This window comes from Trifolium pratense, linkage group LG7 (assembly GCF_020283565.1).
Source record: "Trifolium pratense cultivar HEN17-A07 linkage group LG7, ARS_RC_1.1, whole genome shotgun sequence".
Classification (NCBI taxonomy): Eukaryota; Viridiplantae; Streptophyta; class Magnoliopsida; order Fabales; family Fabaceae; genus Trifolium; species Trifolium pratense.
The window spans coordinates 42061610-42080290 of NC_060065.1; the positions used below are offsets into that span (position 1 = coordinate 42061610).

Consider the following 18681-nt stretch of genomic DNA (forward strand, 5'->3'; position numbering starts at 1 on the left):
CTCTTCTATAAGAAGTGGTCATATATGTAACTAACTTATTTTTCAAGTGAACAATGATGGATTCACTCTATCATTCTTGTCTCTGTTAGCTTGACTTTAACATATATATGAGACTTTTTTTTTGTACATAGACGAAATGACAAAGTCATCATAAACTCACACACACACACACGAGTGAGAGAGCTGGGGTTCGAACCCCAGTCATAGCATCCGGCCTAACCATTTCGGCATTATTTTGTAACCAAATAGAATAGAACGCAGCATAATAATATTGAGTTCAATAATCATCAATTTATTTGTTTACAATCTTCATTTTCCTTTTCCTTTTCAACACAAAGAACAATTAGCATTATTTATTTTCCTTTACTAGCAATGCCTTCGTGTTGAATAACATCGCCATGTGACTGTCAGACAAGACCGTTAAAAGCTCAGCCTGTTTTGGATTGGATTCCACAAACCATATTTGTCGGAACAGCTACGTCGATCATTTTTGGATATGACAAGTTAAGATCTGTTTCACAAATTAAATGAGCCATCAATAGTTTGTCTTTGCAATAATTTGATTGCAAAAATAAATGAGCTAAAAGATTGATTTTGATAATTCAAGTTAAAATAATATAAATTTGACAAGGTTTCGTGAAATATAGCTAGCACTTACTTCCCATGATGTTCTTGAAAGTTTCCTGCAAAAGAGGGATCAGCATGTTAAACATTTTTTATTGGCTAATTTCAGTGTTGTCAATTGTTCAGATCACAGAAAATACAGGTTTGTTCAAATTCCGTTATGCTCCGGTGGTATAGCGCCGTTATAGCCATTATTTGACAGCACATTGTACTAGACAGCATATTGCGGAACAATAATGATTTGTTTAAATTTTGATGCGCTATAGCTGTTATTTAACAACACTTGTTTTAAATCAAGATTACTCTAAACTAAAAGAATCATTCTCAAAATATATAGTCAAAACTTTAATTGGGTGGATTGAACTCAAATTATGGATGTAATCAAATGTTACCTCATCTTTTGTTAGGCGCGGATTATACTGTATCTCCTCTCCGACAGTACTTACCTAAAATAACAGTATATGTATAAGCACCACTACAAAAAAATTCAAATAAAAAGCATAAAAGTTTTCTTACAGAGAATCCTTTGTAGTCATGAGCTGGATAGAGTAATGTATCTTTCGGCAACGTAAATATCTGTTTCCAGAAAAGATATTAATATTCAAATTTCATAAACCAGAAATTTCATAATACACAACAAGTGTAAGTTCATACCTGTGAATGGACCGATTTGTAAAGATTCTCTGAACTACCACCCTGCATATTAATAATGTGAATTAAATACCAAAAAAAAAACTCCGCAATGAAATCACAAAAATAACCAGAGAGTAAAACTCAGCCTTATATCATCATCATCATTCAATAAAAGTAACGTAACAGTAATGTATCCTTTGTAAACCCTTTGAGAAGGATAAGCTAAACATTATATACCTGAAAGTCAGTCCTTCCACATCCGCGTATTAATAGGGTATCCCCGGTGAATGCCATTCTAGGTTGAGGTTGATCAGGTCCATCTCCTGTAACATAGGTAAGGCAACCTAAGGTGTGGCCGGGAGTTGCACGAACCTACAATGATAAATAAAATACAATAATATACATTAAAAATATATAATACAATAAACCATTAACATTTGCAATCCACATCCATCACAAGAGAAAATAAGATCCATTTAAAACAAAAATTCCCCATTTCATCGAAAATTTATAATAATACGAACAAGGTTAAGTCATCCTTGATTCTTTGGCCAATTTCATTTCTTTACACACAATTTACCGCCATAACGAGCTAGCTTTCAACACCATCGCCTTTGTAGTTTAAGATTAGTCTGAAATTAAGGACATGTCTATGATCTATCCATCGACTTGACTAATCAGATCTCTTATCTTAAATGATGTTCCAAATTGTAACAATACTAGAAACCGCATCTAATAATATTTTATCAGAGTCGTCCTAACTTTAGAGTTTTGTAGACATGTTCAAACTTATCAAACAAAATTAAGAAATGGACGGCCGAGCCAGGAAGCAGCATATATAGATCCCAATCATTCCCTTACACAAAATAACACGTCTTTGACATTTACAAGTCATTAGTATAGTATTAGTCTTACAAAAAAAAGAAGCAAAATCAATCTAGGCATGTAGCTGCAGACTAACCTCTATATAAAGATTGCCGAAACGGATTTTATCACCCTGCTCTACATAAATATCTGCCGTTGCACCACTTGCTTTTGAAATAACAGACTTTACATCAGGAACTTTGCTCTATATATAGTAAGTGAAAAAAACAAAACCAAACTAGGTTACTACCACGGGAAAGTAATTACAAATATTGGAATAGACACTCTAGAATGAAGTGACTAGGGTAAGCATACATCACCCTTGAATAATTTAACCGGCTAAGATAGAATTTTAATTCTGATTAGACACTGGTTGGATATACAGCATAAATAAGAGCTTATAACAAAAGTGTTTATCATATAAGTGCTTATGTACAACATATTTCTATACCAAAAGATATAATGAATCAAAATGTCAAATGGATATCATAAGCTATCCTAGAGAGCTTGGAAATAGATTGAAAACAGCTTCCGGACATGTCATAAGCTGTTTATATATATCTTGCCCAAACTGTATCACAAGTGTTTATGTTATTATATCAGATCGAATAAGTCGATCCAAACAGACCCTAAATTAAATTGGAAGCACCATATCTTGCTCACTTTCTACCTCCCGAATTGATTATAATTGAAGCTAGAAATTGTAGCTTTTGATTCTAGAATACATTTTTACATTCAAATTTTGTGTTCAACTCACATTTACATGAATGCAACCAAACATAAATCACTTTAGCTTCAACTCAATTCCAGTCAAAATCAATTTTACCAATCAATTCACTCAAAGTCACTTTTATAAGCTATAAATTGTTTTCATAAGCTATCCTAGAGATCTTGGAAATAGGCTAAAACACAGCATACAGACATGTCATAAGCTGTTTATATAATCTCTCCCAAACAGTCTCACAAGGTGTTTATATTAGTAGATCAGATCCAATAAGTCAATCCAAACAGACCCAAATTAAGTTGGAAACACAATTTCTTGCTCAATTTCACTTCAGATGAAAGTTTATCACAAAACTTATCAGCAGATGCATACGACTACATACCTTGATGAGGCCAGTCCCAGTAACATGATCAGCATGTACATGTGTATTCAAAGCATACACAAGCTTCAAACCCAATTCTTGAATAAGTGATAAGTCTCTATCTACTGTCCTATCAACAGGGTCAATCAACTGAATTTTTCATAAAAAAAAAATATATATCATCAATCACCAAAACAAAAGAAACCCATAATCCAATTCAATAAATGATTCCAACCCACATAAAAAATTCTCAGAAACAATGAAACACACTTCAAAATTACTTTTTTTTCACAAAAAAGTCAAAATCATCAATCTCATAAACAGAAGAAACCCATCATCAAATTCAATAAATGAGTCCAACCGACTTAAAAAAATTCCCAGAAATAATCAAAAACACACTCAAAATTACTTATTTTTTCACAAAAAAGTCAAAATCATCAATCACAAAAACAGAAGAAACCCATCATCAAATTCAATAAACCCACATAAAAATTTCCCATAAATAATCAAACACACATCAAAATTGGATTTTTCTTTTCAACTTACAAGTGCTGGTTTTTCAGCATGTGAAGCATCAGCAAGAAGGTAAGTGTAAGTAGATGATTCCTTTTCAAAAAGCTGACGAAACAAGAGTTTGGAAGAAGAATAAGAAGAGTAAGAAGCCATTTGTGATTTGAGCTTAATTGTAGTGGAAATTGAAAGAGGAAAAAATGAGGGTTTTGAAGGAAAAAAAGAGGAGAATTTGATGAATTGAAATTTGAGCATTATTGTAGTTGAAGTATGGAATATAAATAGTATATAGTATTAGAGATTGAGAAGAGAAATAGGAGATAAAATAGAGGAATGACTATGATGTTGTTGTTGGATGATGAATATAATAATGAAAAATTGAGTTAAGGAGTCGATGGTTTCCATCAAAAGGATATAGACAACATTGTTGCCATTGGAGTTCAGGTATGCTCCATTTAATCCATTCCAACCGTTGGATACGTGACATGCGGCAAAAAACAATCGAAGGGATAAGATTAGAAGAGAATATGAAAAACAATCTTTGTGATATATGGGTACAACAACATCATCTCCTTCCTCTCATGGCCTCACCGCCCTATTTCTCTCCCCACCGCTGCCGGTTTTGGGTGGTGCTATTACCACTTTCACTTTGAAGTTGGAGCCATCTTTTAACACCGGTAGAGAAAAATATACCTTTCAGCAAGAACCCTAATCTCATAAACAATGACAAACAAAGCTTCAAAATTCCACGCAGTTTCACAATTACGAAATTCCTGAACAAACGCACTGAAAATATCCACAATTACAATTCATCACTTCAAATTCAAATAAAAAAAAAAAACAAAAATTAAAATCAAATCAACGAATGAATGAACCGAGAGAAGTGATATCAGACTGCTTATAATGAATTAAAATCAAATCTTTGTGATATGGGTTCAACGAAATTGGACTGCTTATAGTGTTGAAGTGATATTGGCGAACTGAGAGAAGTTTTCGTTTTGATCGATGAGTCTATTGGCGTCGTTGAAGAGGGAGAGGGCGTCAAGGAGAGAGAAGGAAGCGAGAGTTGGAAGAAAGAGCGAAGAGAGATTTGAAGGAAACTGCGTTTTGCTAAGAAACGGCGTCGGAGAAATAATGATAGCACCACCCAAAACTGGCAGCGGAGGAGAGAAAAATAGGGCGGTGAGGCCATGAGAGGAAGGAGGTGATGTTGTTGTACCCATATCACAAAGATTATTTTTCATATTCTATTTTAATCCTATCCCTTTAATTGTTTTTTTGCCACATGTTACGTATCCAACGGTTGGAATGGATTAAATGGATAGATGCTAAATGGAGCATACCATAACTCTTGCCATTGTACAGGAATGGGGAGAGACAAGACATAGAAATCAATGTCAAAATTCTAATCGTTAGTGGTTTCATCTTGGTGTCCAATATTCAATATAAAATTTGATATTGCTAAACGTTGAGATGTGGGTTTTCTTTTTCTAGTACGGGACAAATTGTGGGTCAAGAAGTACGATAAAAACTCGACAATTTTTTGTCCTCTGGAAATCGGTGCTGACTCGTTTAAAGAATAGATTATTTGGGTGGAAGAGTCGTTTCCTTTCTTTTGGTGGTCGTTTGATCTGCTTAAATCTATCTTACCTCTCTGTCTATGATCTTTCCTTCTTCAAAGATCCCTCGTATACTATCTCTTCTATTCAATCTCTTTTAATTTATTTTTTTGGAAGGGGGGGGTGGGGTGGGGGGTGAGAGAGCGAGGACTTTAGGAAATCCTTTGTTTATATAAGGAGTATGGAGGTCTGACTTTAGGCAGTTGAGGGAGTTTAACTTGGCTCTTTTAGACAAATGGTAGTCAGAGGATGCTAGTGTATGAAGAGGGTTTGTTGTTTAGAGTGATGGTAGCTCGCTACAGGGTGGAGAGAGGTAGCTTGAGAGTTGGAGGGTGGAGAGGGTCCTCGTGATGATGGGAGATAGGGCGAATTAGGGACGGTGGAGAAGGGTTCGGGGGTAGGTGGTTCGAGAGCATATTTCGAAAAAATGTGGGGCACGGGTCAGACACTTTTTTCTGGACCGATCCCTAGGTGGATGGGACTCTTTTGTGTGAGCGGTTTGGTCGCCTGTTTGACTTGGCGGAGACCAAATCGCGGTCGATGGCTGAGATGTATTCATTAGGGGTGGGTGTGGAGGAGGTAGTTGAGGGTTTGGGAGGAGGAGATGTTGGGGAAATGCCATACTTTACTTCTTAATCTCTCCTTGCAAGATCAGTCTTCATATAGGTGGCAGTGCCAGCCTGACCCTGATAAAGTCTACTTTATTCGTGGTGCATATCAGCTCTTGACTTCACATGAGTTGATTACTATGGATGCTGCGGAAGGTCTCATCTGGCACACTCAGGTTCCCTTGAAGGTTTTCATCTTCGCGTGGCGACTCTTGCCTGACAGATTACCCACAAAAGCAAACTTGGTTACTCGGGGCATCTTATCATCAAAAGATCAATATTGTGTGTCTGAATGCGGAGTGGTCGAATCGGCTCAACACTTATTCCTCTCTTGCAACACTTTTGGTTCTATTTGGTCACTAGTTCGTTCTTCGGTTGACTTTTCATCAGTGGATTCCCATACTTTATCTAATCATTTTGTCCAATTTACACATTTAGTGGGTGGTCTCCGAGTGCGCTGTTCTTTTATGCAACTCATTTGGCTTGTTTGCGTTTAGGTTATGTGGAACGAAAGAAATCATAGATTTTTCAGAGGCTCAACAAACTATTTACATCATATGTTGGACAAGATCAAAAATTTCTCCTATAGGTGGTTGAAGGTGACGGGTAGCACTTTAGCTTTAAATTTAAACTACCATAGCTGGTTGTCTATTTCATTGCTTTGTTTGAGCTAGGGGTGTACGTGGGCCGGTTTGGATTGGGTTTGGCCAAAACCAAAACCCGAACCACATAGGGTATTCTGGATTGGGTCAAGTAAAATAACCACCCGTTACAACATTGGGCCGGGTAGGGTAAATCCACTAATTTTCGGGTTGGATTGGGTTGGGTCGTGGGTTACCCAAATTATTTTTTCTATTTTTTTAATATTAAATATCTGAATGAAGAATCATCATATTTTTCCATAAAAATAAGTTAAATAACTCGCCCATTGTATTTTCTTGAAAAATATCGTAACTTTATTTCACTATTAAAAATAGTGCAATGAATTATCATATTTGTTTATAAAATTATTCAATCTTTTTATTTTCTTAAAAAGTAGTATAACTTATTTTCACTATAAAAATATTTAACGATTAAATGACAAAAAATTTAGTATTTTATATAAGATATTTCAAACAAACATACACCGGTGGGTCAATGGGTTTTTTGGGTTGGGTTCGGTTTTACCCAGAACCCGAATTTTTTAATGGGTTTTTCACTTTTGAAATTCATATCCACTCAATTGCCCGACACAACCCACTTTTTTGGATTAGGTGAGTTTGACCGGGTTGACCAGATTTGCTCAATCTATGTACACCCCTAGTTTGAGCCTTGTATAATTTGCTTTTATGGATTTCTTTCTTTGACTCTATTGTAATCTTCCATAATCTTTCTCAGTACACCTTGTGCTAAGGGGATCACTTGATTCTGTTTATATATAATATATCTCATTTTGGCTTGTTCAACAAAAGAAAAATTGTCTTTTGCATGTGTTGTCTAAAACATTTTGTCCACCAAACATTGTACATCACAAAATTTATGCAATACATCAAACGTTTGTCATGTGGTGTTCTATCTTATACTGTCATATATTATTTTGTCAACTACGTACATTTTGCAGATCAAACGGACTAGTAGTCATTAGGCTATTTGATTATAAAAAATAAGACATGGATTTTTTAATTAAAATATATATAGGCCAAATACATGTAGAATATTTAAGTTTAATGTTTATAAATATTGGGGTTATGAGAATCTTAAAGTATGAAATTGATCTTTTAAATTTGAAAATGGATTTCCTTCGGCGGGTGATCACAAACGTCCGATTCATAATATAATTTTTATCAATTTTCAGAATTATTAATCTTCACTGTCCGATATAAATAAAGGTTCGCTTCACTCCGTCCGGTTTGAAATATTAAACAACAAATACATTTTATTTTTTTATAATAGAAATACATTTCATTTTTAATTCTTTTTAATAGTTTTTTTATTTGTTATATATTTCATTGGGGAGGAAGTATGTTACTAGTGTCAAGTACTTATCAATTTTTTAATAAAAAAAAAACAGAAAATAATTTATCAACTTTGTCAATAATTAAATTCTGCAAAATAGTTTAATCAACTAATTTTTTTTGAAGAAGTTTAATCAACTAATTTTAGTGGAGTCTTTTCTCTCTTAATCTTGTTTGAAGAACAATTACGTACCTTTAATTTTGCTTTATTTATTTTTTTTTGAAATAAAGTAGTTTGAAGAGCAATAATATTTCATTTTAATTTTGACCATAATAAGATATAAGAGAACAACTTTATCCTCTAATGTTTGTTTCATGAAAGCATTCTTGATAATCTGGTAGTTTTTACTTTTTATCCTCTGCTTATTCTTGACGGAATAAGAATAAGCAGAGCATCGTCTAGAACTCACTACAAGAAAACAACTATTTACCGACGAAAATTACTGGGGGTTTAGGCCCTCTATACGTTTCTGGCGGCCTAAGCCCCCAATAAGTATACAAAACCGCCACAAACTAAAAAACTATTATTTAAATGATTATCGTCAAACTTACCGGCGGTCCTGGCCGCCAAAAAGTTGCTTTTCTAGTAGTGGCGGTTCAGGCCGCCAGTAAACTGAACGAAACGATTACTGGCGGTCCTGGGCGCCAAAAAGTTGCTTTTCTAGTAGTGGCGGTCCAGGCTGCCAGTAAACTGAAGGAACGAAACGATTACTGGCGGTCCTGGCCGCCAAAAAGTTGCTTTTCTAGTAGCGTCGGTCCAGGCTGCCAGAAACTTGGCCATAATTCAAAAAAAAAAAAGCCGTTCGCGCTTTGGAAACTGCCCAGCAGTTACTGTCGGCCTTGGCCGCCGCAAATGTGTTGAGAATTTAAAAAAAAAATAGCTGTTGCTGTCGTCCTTGGACTTTGTGGCGGCTTTGACCGCCAATAAGCTCCAAGACACAACTTTCGACGTTGGCTTCCCCATCTATATATATTTTCATTCACTTCACAACTCTCATTCCCACAATCCATTCTCTATCTAAAATTTCTCCAACATCTCTCTAAAAATTCTCTAACTCTTTATCATTTCACTCTACATAATTTTTGTATTGAGCAAGATTTCTTTTAGAAATTTTAATTTGAAGGTAATTTTTTTTAATGTAATTCTATTTTATTTTATTTTAAGAAAAAAAAACAATTTTACTTAAAATTTAGATACTATTTATCAAGTATTATTCAAAAAAAAAAAAGTGCACAAGCTTTTAGTGTATATATTTGGAACAACGTGAGTTTAACAAGATTATGGTGACACCATAATTTTATTGAAGATTTAAATATAGTTTTTGAAAGAATTATAGTAGATCCTAGTTTTTTTTTTATATTTATTTTTTTTGAACCAAAAGCAATTAATATTTTAAAACAACAAAATAATTAATTAAAAACGTTTTTTTTTTTAAAAAAATCGAATAAGCATTAGTGGCGGCTTAGACCGTCTCTAACTGGTCAAACCTGGGAATTTGTAGTGGCGGTCCAGGCCGCCAGTAGTTCTGACACTATCAATTTGCGGCGGTCGAGGCCGCCAGTAATGGTTTTGGTCCTTGAATTGACCGTTGCTGGCTTGTGGTGGTCTGGGCCGCCAGTATATTTCGTCAGGCTGGTTTGCGATGGCTTTGGCCGCCAAGAACATTACCGACGCCTTATTTACTAACGTAACGTGGCCGCCAGTAGGCCGCCACTAAATCCTCACTTTTTGGCGGTTTTTGCCTCTTCCTGAGGGCTTTTGGCCGCCAATAAATGGCTATTTTCTTGTAGTGACTATTGATCTTCCGGATGATTTCCCTCTTAAAAAGAAAAAAATAACAACATTCTACAAAAAAAAAAAAGGTAACCACTCAAACAATCACAAAGGGGAGAGAAGGGTTATTGCGCTCACTGTGAAACAACACAATCGGGTAAATTCTAATTTCTTCTCTCCTCTACATCTCAACTCAACTTGGCCTTCAAAATCATGGGTTTTTTGTGTTAATCTTTTTATTCAATTCAGATTTTATTATGATTGATTAATTTTTGTCATGTTTTAGCCTTTTCTAAGTGTGTGCTTTCTTTCTTTTGTGTAATTTGATGTGTACTTTGATTGTTTCACAAATTAATGTTCTCATGCAGACTTCATTTAAAGAGAGGGAGAAGGTGGAAAAATACAGTGTTTCTATATACAAAGTTACAAACAAATTAAGGTTACGGTTCTATGCTTTATTTTTAATTTGTTACAAAGGCATGTTATAACTACAAGGAGTTGACGTTCTTTTTATTATTCCAATTTACTTTTTCATATCCGAATTTGGCATTCTTATTTATTTTTTGGGTAAATAGTGTCATACCCCCCTGCAAAATAGGCGAGTTTTGCGTTACCCCCCCTGCAAAATATTTTTTTTAGATTACCCCCCTGCAATGTCAAGATTCCTTGCGTTACCCCCCTGGCTCAACAAGTGACCTTATGACATGGACGAATCTTGACGTGGCATGACACGTGGAAATTAATTTATTTTTTATTTATTTTTAATTGCCAACTCAGTAATTATTTATTTTTTAATTAAAAAAAATGAAAAAAACTTTTTTTTTAAAGAAATCTTTTTTTTTTTAAAGAAACTTTTTTTTAAAAAAAAAACTTTTTTTTAAAGAAACTTTTTTTTTTAAAGAAATTTTTTTATTTAAAGAAACTTTTTTTTTTCGTTCCGTTCATATGCAGCGATTGTTCTTCGTTTTCAATTTGGGGGTTAGGGCAAAGCGATTGTTCTTGCGTTACTATGTGATTGCAGTTTTTTTTTTTGGTTACTCTATTATTATTAGTTATTATTATTATTATTATTATTATTATTATTATTATTATTATTATTAGTTTTTTGGTTACTATTATTATTATTAGTTTTTTTTTCATCTTCGTTTTTTTTTTGTTACTCTATTATTAGTTATTATATATATATATAAGAATATAAGAATTTTTTATATATATATATAATAACAACTTTTAGTAAAAAAAAAAAAAAAAAAAAACTTTCTTTTAAGTAAGTTCATAAAAATATAACAACTTTTAAGTTTTTTTTTCATTTTTTTAATTAAAAACCCACATTAATTAATGAGTTGGCAATTAAAAATAAATAAAAAATAAATTAATTTCCATGTGTCATGCCACGTCAAGATTCTTCCATGTCATATGCCCACTTGTTGAGCCAGGGGGGTAACGCAAAGAATCTTGACATTGCAGGGGGGTAATCTCAAAAAAATATTTTGCAGGGGGGGTAACGCAAAACTCGCCTATTTTGCAGGGGGGTATAACACTATTTACCCTTATTTTTTCATTGCAAATGGGTTAAAATCATAATTTCTTCTTACTTGGTTTCTCTACTTTTCAATAAAGACCAAATTCAACATGTTTTCATTACTAATTGTTTCACTCCATTTTTCTTAGAAATGGGTACTACCTTTAAAGTTTGTGATTAAAGGCACAAATGCAATGAAGTATCACATGAAAGGAGAGCAATTTTATGAAACACAAAAATCAATTCAGAATGGGAGGGGGCAGGAACAACAGTGCCGAAATGTTATCTTATACTTTCTTTCAAAGATATGCATACATTTAGTGATGGCAAAAATATCCGCACCCGCAAATATCCGCGGATAAAATCCGCCATGGATACAGGGCGGATAACTTAATGGATATCCATGGATGAAATAAATGGATATTTTAATTACCCGATACTTAATGCATATGAATACGGATTTAATGGTATATCCACGCCCGCAGATATCCATACCCGCTAAGAAATAATAAAACTACTTAAATATCCTTATTTATTAAATATAAAAGAGGCTTTTATATTTCGCATAACTTTGTAATGAAATTTATTTTAGTTAGAAATGTATGTATATTATTCTTTTAAAAAAAAATATGATATTATATTAAGTCTTGGTAAAAAGAAGAAAAATGAATGTGGTGACATTGTTGTTAAATTGAAAGTGAAATGTATGAATATTATTATGTGTTAATATTTTTTTTTACTTCTTTTAAGAAATTTTAGGTAATTAAAAGAAAAGATATTTTTTTAAAAAATTTATCATCCATAGATATCTGTTAATATCCGCGGATTACCCGCTTAGTGGATACCCGCACGAATATGGAGCGGATACGAATATCATATTTATCTAATGGAGTGGACACGAATATCATACTATTCGCGCCCATGGATACCCATTGACATCCCTAGATACATTAATAACCACTACAATTTTTCTCCTAATTTGTTAATTATTCTGGGTTTTAATATCGTTTTTTCAATTCTCCTATGCAAGAAACGACAACTTTGAAAGATGCACACATTAGTCACAAAGGTTTTGACATAGAGTTTGTTATTTTAATGCTATTATATCATATTTTTTATTTGCCTTCTTTTTTTAATTCAAAGTTTATTTCCTCTTTTTGTTTAGATGTCATTCATTTAACATTGCTTTTATTGTTGTGTTCATTGTTGTATTCGCATATTCTATAGTCATGCTTGAAATATAAATATTGAAATCATCGAAGAATTATGTTAAATTTTTGTTTTCTTAACTTTTGATGTAATTGTTTTCATAGCGCCCTTGTGTGACTACGTTTTCTTAACTTTTGTTTTTTTACACAAGTTCTAAAATAGACGTAATAATCACAATGTTGGTTTACTAAAAAAATGGCTAAATAAAATAGTAACCACATCAAATAGAAGTTATATACATGTCTTTCATGTTACCGAAAAAAGAAGAAGGAAAAAAATGAAAGTCACAATGAAGAGAAAAAGAGAAAAGCATTTAATTTGGTAAGTCAAAGTTCATACACAACCTCATAATGTTATGAATTCAAGTTTGGATTATAAGTATGGATTATGGAAAATATTTGTTCTTTGTATCTTTTAATGATAGTGTTTAGGCCAATTATGTATTTTTTTTACTCATTACTCATCATATATATATATATATATATATATATATATATATATATATATATATATATATATATATATATATATATATATATATATATATATATATATATATATATATATATATATATATATATATATATATATATATATGTGGATTATGGAAAATATTTGTTCTATTTTATGTGTAATTCTTTTTATTTTTAAATTTTTTATAGGGTATAGATATTGGTATTAACCCTGACGTTCTCAAGAGTAATTGACTTCGATAATTCGAAAATCGATCGTCAGTTAAATAAAAACCGACCAATAATCGATAATAAATATATATCTACATGTGTTACTTACCTATGCACGTAAATTACAATTTTTATTTTGAAGGAAACTAAAAATACACAAATTATTTTAATTGAAAATCAAATTTATAATAAACCACTGTTTATTATTTATATACATTAGTAAAATAAAAATTGTGGATCACACAAACAGACACGGAATGTGTTAGTCTGACCACTAGTTATTAAATAATAGAACATATTAGAGGGGAGGCTTAAAAAAGTAATTTAAAAAGGATATTTCAATTATTAAGAATAGTAAAAAATTAGCAAAACACGTTAACGGGGTATGAAAACAAGGGGTTTATACCCCCGCAAACGGAGGAGTAGTGGGTGAGTTGTTTGAGTGAAATACACAGAATATTTAGTGGGGGTTTAAAACCGCTACTACCTACTGTCAAAACCATCGCTAAATAGGACACCCATAAAAAAGAAAAATTGGGGGCGGGCCATGGCCTTGCCAAGTGCAGCTCCACCCGTGCCTCTATGCAAGACCAAGTTGTCGTCCTCTAGAAGCTCATAAAATGAAGATCAAGTCTATGGATTTCTAGAAGGCTACTCTTTATTTTGTCGAGTCTTTAATGCTCTGGAAGCTAATCCTCTAAAGTTTAAATGTTTATGCTCTAGAGTTTTCCCTCTTAAATTCACATACAGAGGCAACTCGCAATAGTACACTGTACACAAGGTACAATAGTACAAGTTATGTGCGACAATTCCTTTCTAATTACTATATTGACACAATTCATGTGGAACACTTTGTAAAAAAAAATTGGTCATTTTTATAAGTAACTTGCGACATTTTTAGTACACTTAATACAATTTAGTGAGTGTATTTAATATCTTTCAATTGGTATAATCCAAACAATTTTTTATGAGTATAAGAAACTCGCACAAACATTGGGGCTTATGAGAACGTATACGGAAAATGCGCAAGTATTTAATGAAGCTTATAAATGAAATATTGAATAGCCACATAAATATTTAAGGCGGTTTATGACGGAAGTATATGAAATTCACACAATAATTAATGATGTTTGTCATTGGTATTCCACATTAAAAATTTATTAGCAAGTTTTTTTTTTTTGAACACTAATATTAATCAAACACTACAACTAACTTATCAATTTTTTTTTTTAAAAAAAAAAACTAACTTATCAATCATTAGTCATACACTATAATTTACCAACTACCGATCATTAACTATAAGTTATGAACTAACTTATCGGTACATGTACATGCTATTTTTACCAAACAGAATTCAATAAGAAGAAGAAAAAACATTGATTTTTCACAATCTAACTTATGGAAAATGCTAAATAGTGTCCCCGGGGCACTCTTTAAGCATCTTAAATAGTAAATTTTTGTTAAAATTTTATGGAAATGTGTGAAGTCAACGCCTCGAAAATTGAAATATTTCACTTTTTGAGTAAATTATTTCTTTAAATAGAATGCTTAAATAGTGCCCCGAGGGCACTGTTTAGCAAGACCCCTAACTTATTACTCCCTCCACAATATATTTGATCAAATTATACAAATTAACAACTGTAATTAATGTTGTATTAAAAGAAAAATTATGAGCTAGTTTACAAAATTGTTCTTCATTAATGTTATAGGAAAAATAAATTGAATAATTAAACGAAAAGAGAGTACTAATAAATACTCCCTCCGGTCCCTATTATAAGGAACAGTTTGACAAAAACACACAGACCAAGAAGACCTATTTTTTTTATTAAAAATTCTAAAATGTTATGTTTAATTCCAAAAATAACCTTGGTCTTAGTTGATTGTTGTCTCTTGTAATTATCAATATACTAAACCACTATTCTTAATTCCAATGTAACTCCTCTTATATACAAGGCTAATTAATTCCAATGTTACATTATCATTTATGTGACTCTTTGTTTCCTAAAATTTGCCTCCATATTTTTTGTATAGGAAATATGTGTGTAAATAATGTTAAGCATTGGAATAGGTTATATTGGAGTATACAATTCAATTCAATAAGGGTATAAAAGGAATGACTTATTTAATAAAGCATAGATTTAAGGAGTGTTCCTTGTATAAAGGACAAAAAAAAAATATTCAAATTGTTCCTTATAATAAGGACCGGAGGGAGTAGTTTAGGAGTATAACAAAAAAAAATAACATTAAATTTTTCATTGGTAATATAATGCGACTTATAATTTAATACAATTTTTTTAAAGTGAATTACTCCCTCCAATCATTATTATAATGAAAAAAAAAATCAATTTTAGATTCATTCAAATAGTAATACATCTAGTCGATAATAATAAATACCAAATATATTATTTTTTCAATAAACCTAATTTTTTGGGTTATCGGAGGGGTGAATTCTAGGGTGAGGGCTCAATTAAGTCTCTCACCGATGTACCACTCATCTTAACCATTGGATTAAAGAAGCCTACATTATTTCATTTTACATTGGCACACTGGATACAAATTCTTCCTCAAAATATTTAGAATTTTTATTTTTTTTTTATAATGTAAATATTCAGATTTTAAACCGCTGCCTTTTCACCATGTTCATCTAACGCCTAGAAACCAAGTAATCTTGCATTTAATGTCATGTTTCAATTCCATGGCGATCTGCAAGGCCCCAAAAGCATATCACCATTCAAGTACTAGAATGGAAAAGTACTCTACTACATTGCAAGGTTTTTTGAAATACTCATATTATTATTGTGAGATAAAAAAAATTCACTCCTATTTATTATAATAACTTAGAATTTTCCAGTTGTATAGTTATTGTGGTTTTCTCAAATAAACTTTTCCAAATGTGTTTGATTTTGAAATTAAAATACATTTTCTCAATGTCCAAATGTATCATGGTACGACGTGTGATGGGTCAAAAAGGGAATGAACAGTTGTGATACTTAAATTCTTTGGAGAACATATTTTAGTGTTGCCATGGAAGAATTAGAACCGTCCTGATGTTTCTCTCTGGGAGTTATTGTTGTTGTCGTAGTGGCCTAGTGGGATGAAACTAAGAATAAGCAGAGAAGATAAAAGAAGGAAAAAAGATTCAGTGCAATGTGTTGTATACTCAAATCTGTGAATTTATTTAATCCAACGGTTATAATTTGCTATTTAGAGTGATACACCAGTGAGAGACTTAATTGAGCCCTCACCCTAAAATCCACCTATCGGAGGGAGTATAATTTTATAATTCGAGTACAGAAATGTAGTACAGTAAATGTTACGACAACATGGTGATGATGATCGCTTAATTTCAGGCATTGAAATGCTGACAATCATGCACATGTCAATAATCTACAAATGGCACGTGGTAGAGCCATATGGCTAATTGGTCGGTGTATCCTAAAAAAAAGAAATGAATATATGATCAGTTCACTATTTTTAAATAGTAAAATGTCTAAATGTTATATTAGTTCCGCGAGTTTAACTCAATTGATAAATATATCGCATTATATATATATATATATATGATGTTGGAGTTCAAATATCAGATAATCGACTTTTAAGATAAAATTTCTAGTCACAAAACTATTTGGTAAAAACTAAATAAATTACTACCAAAAAAAAAAAAAAAAAAACTAAATAAATTATATTGACACCTTTTTTTGCGATGCGGATCCTCCACAGCCAAATCTTCTACTGCAACCTCTGCTGCATATTTACTAGCCATTAGATTATTTATGTGCCTGTTAAATTAAGCACCAAGCCTTTGCACCAACCTTTTTATTTGACGCCTCAGTTCCAATTTTTTTTGGGAAAATAGGTTTTTATCCTGTAAAGTAGGCGAGTTTTTATCACGAAAAAAAAAAGTAGACGAATTTTTGTTTACCTCCTTGCAATTTTTTTTGGATTATCCCATGTAATATAAAGATTCTATGGTTTATCACTCTCATGGAAAATGTTGACCTAAGTTTCACCAAAATGATGACGTGGCATGTTAGTCGTGGGTAAACCAAAACTCGCTAACATTACATGGGGCAAAATGACATAATATTAAGTCAACATTTTTCATGGGGGTAAATCAGAGAATCTCCACATTACAGGAGGTAATCCAATTTTTTTTTTGTTTTTTTCAGAAGGTAAACCAAAACTCGCTTACTTTGCGGAGCGTAAAAACCTTTTTTTTTTTTTTTTTTTTTTTTCATTTCGACTTTGTTTGCTTGGTTCTCTCATTGTGCATCTTATCTTCATTTCTAAACATTTCTTTCAAGTTTCAAGTCTGCATCCTAATTTTTTTTTATCAATAATGCTAGTTAAAATCTTATAAATTGCTTGACAAAAAATTAAAATAAAAACCTTAAAATTTATTGTAATAAAAACTTTATAAATTCTATTCTCTCCGTTGCAAAATAGATGCTCTAACTAAAAGAAAAATTTATCACAAAATATTTAACCTATTTCAACTTTTACAATATTTTACAAATATACTTTCTTTAGTGGTTAGAATCTCACACATTTAAATGTGTAGAAATGGGAAATTCAGAATTCGAAACCCCGACCACTCCAATAATGTCCTTGTTAGTTACCATTTGAGCTATACTTATGGGACAAATGTACTTTCTAATTATTAGGAGTATTATTTTTACGACTCTCAATTTAGTCACCAATATTTTTTATGGACAATTAAGTAAAATTCACATTCTTTTTCTTTTAATTATTATTACTCTATTCGTCTCAAAGTAGATGACTCAAAAGAAATAAAATTTATTCTAAAATATTTGACTTACTCAACTTTCAATGCAATATTTTACTATAACTTACGTTATTTAATGATGACTAATCTACGTTGAAAAAATCTGTGAAACAAGCCTCCAACAACACCAATCACCACCGATCAATCACATACATCAACGACTCTCATCCCACTCCCAAAAAAACAAACTCTCTTCTTCTTTATCTTTCATAACCGCTTCCAAAATTTAATCTGAATTCTCCCACCATGACACCACTGTTGCTCGCATCAACAACAACGCCTTCGATTCATCTCCTTCTTCCATCATCTCCGCTCAACAACAATGGAGCTCAAATACCTCAGTCAACAAGACCACTTCTACTTCAACTACCTCAAACCAATTATCAACAATTCTCGTTCAATTATCAAATATTTAGTCAACGCTTAAAACCTCGACGAAATTTCAATCGTCGATAACACCAACACGGCTGCTGCTATCGTTCTTCAACACACTGCTTGGTGTTTCCGTGAAGGAAAAATCTACAAAGGTGATGTAGTTTATTATGCTTATGGCGCGATTATGAAATATATGGAAGCTTACGTTACTCATGTCGGTGGAAAAGTAATTAAAGTTCCTCTTCCTTTTCCGGTGAGTTCTAATGATGAGATTGTGACTGAATTTATAAAAGCTTTGGAGAAAGGAAAAATTGATGGGAAAAAAAACGAGAAATGTTATATTGACACCATTTTTTGGGCAACCCACCGACAACCATTACCAATGAGTTAAAATA

The 18681-nt window shown here is 32.2% G+C and overlaps 1 protein-coding gene across 1 annotated transcript; it reads right to left on the bottom strand.

Annotated features, from left to right (window-relative positions):
* Positions 1 to 248: 248 nt before the first annotated feature.
* Positions 249 to 4953, bottom strand: LOC123895004 (persulfide dioxygenase ETHE1 homolog, mitochondrial-like). Its single transcript, XM_045945174.1, has 9 exons — positions 3753 to 4953; positions 3228 to 3356; positions 2219 to 2326; positions 1495 to 1629; positions 1279 to 1320; positions 1141 to 1200; positions 1017 to 1070; positions 659 to 683; positions 249 to 511 (listed from the first exon to the last, which is right to left on the bottom strand). The coding sequence occupies exons 1-9, from the start codon at positions 3969 to 3971 to the stop codon at positions 429 to 431; spliced, it is 855 nt and encodes a 284-aa protein (XP_045801130.1). The 5' UTR covers positions 3972 to 4953; the 3' UTR covers positions 249 to 428.
* Between the last annotated feature and the right edge of the window lie 13728 nt (positions 4954 to 18681).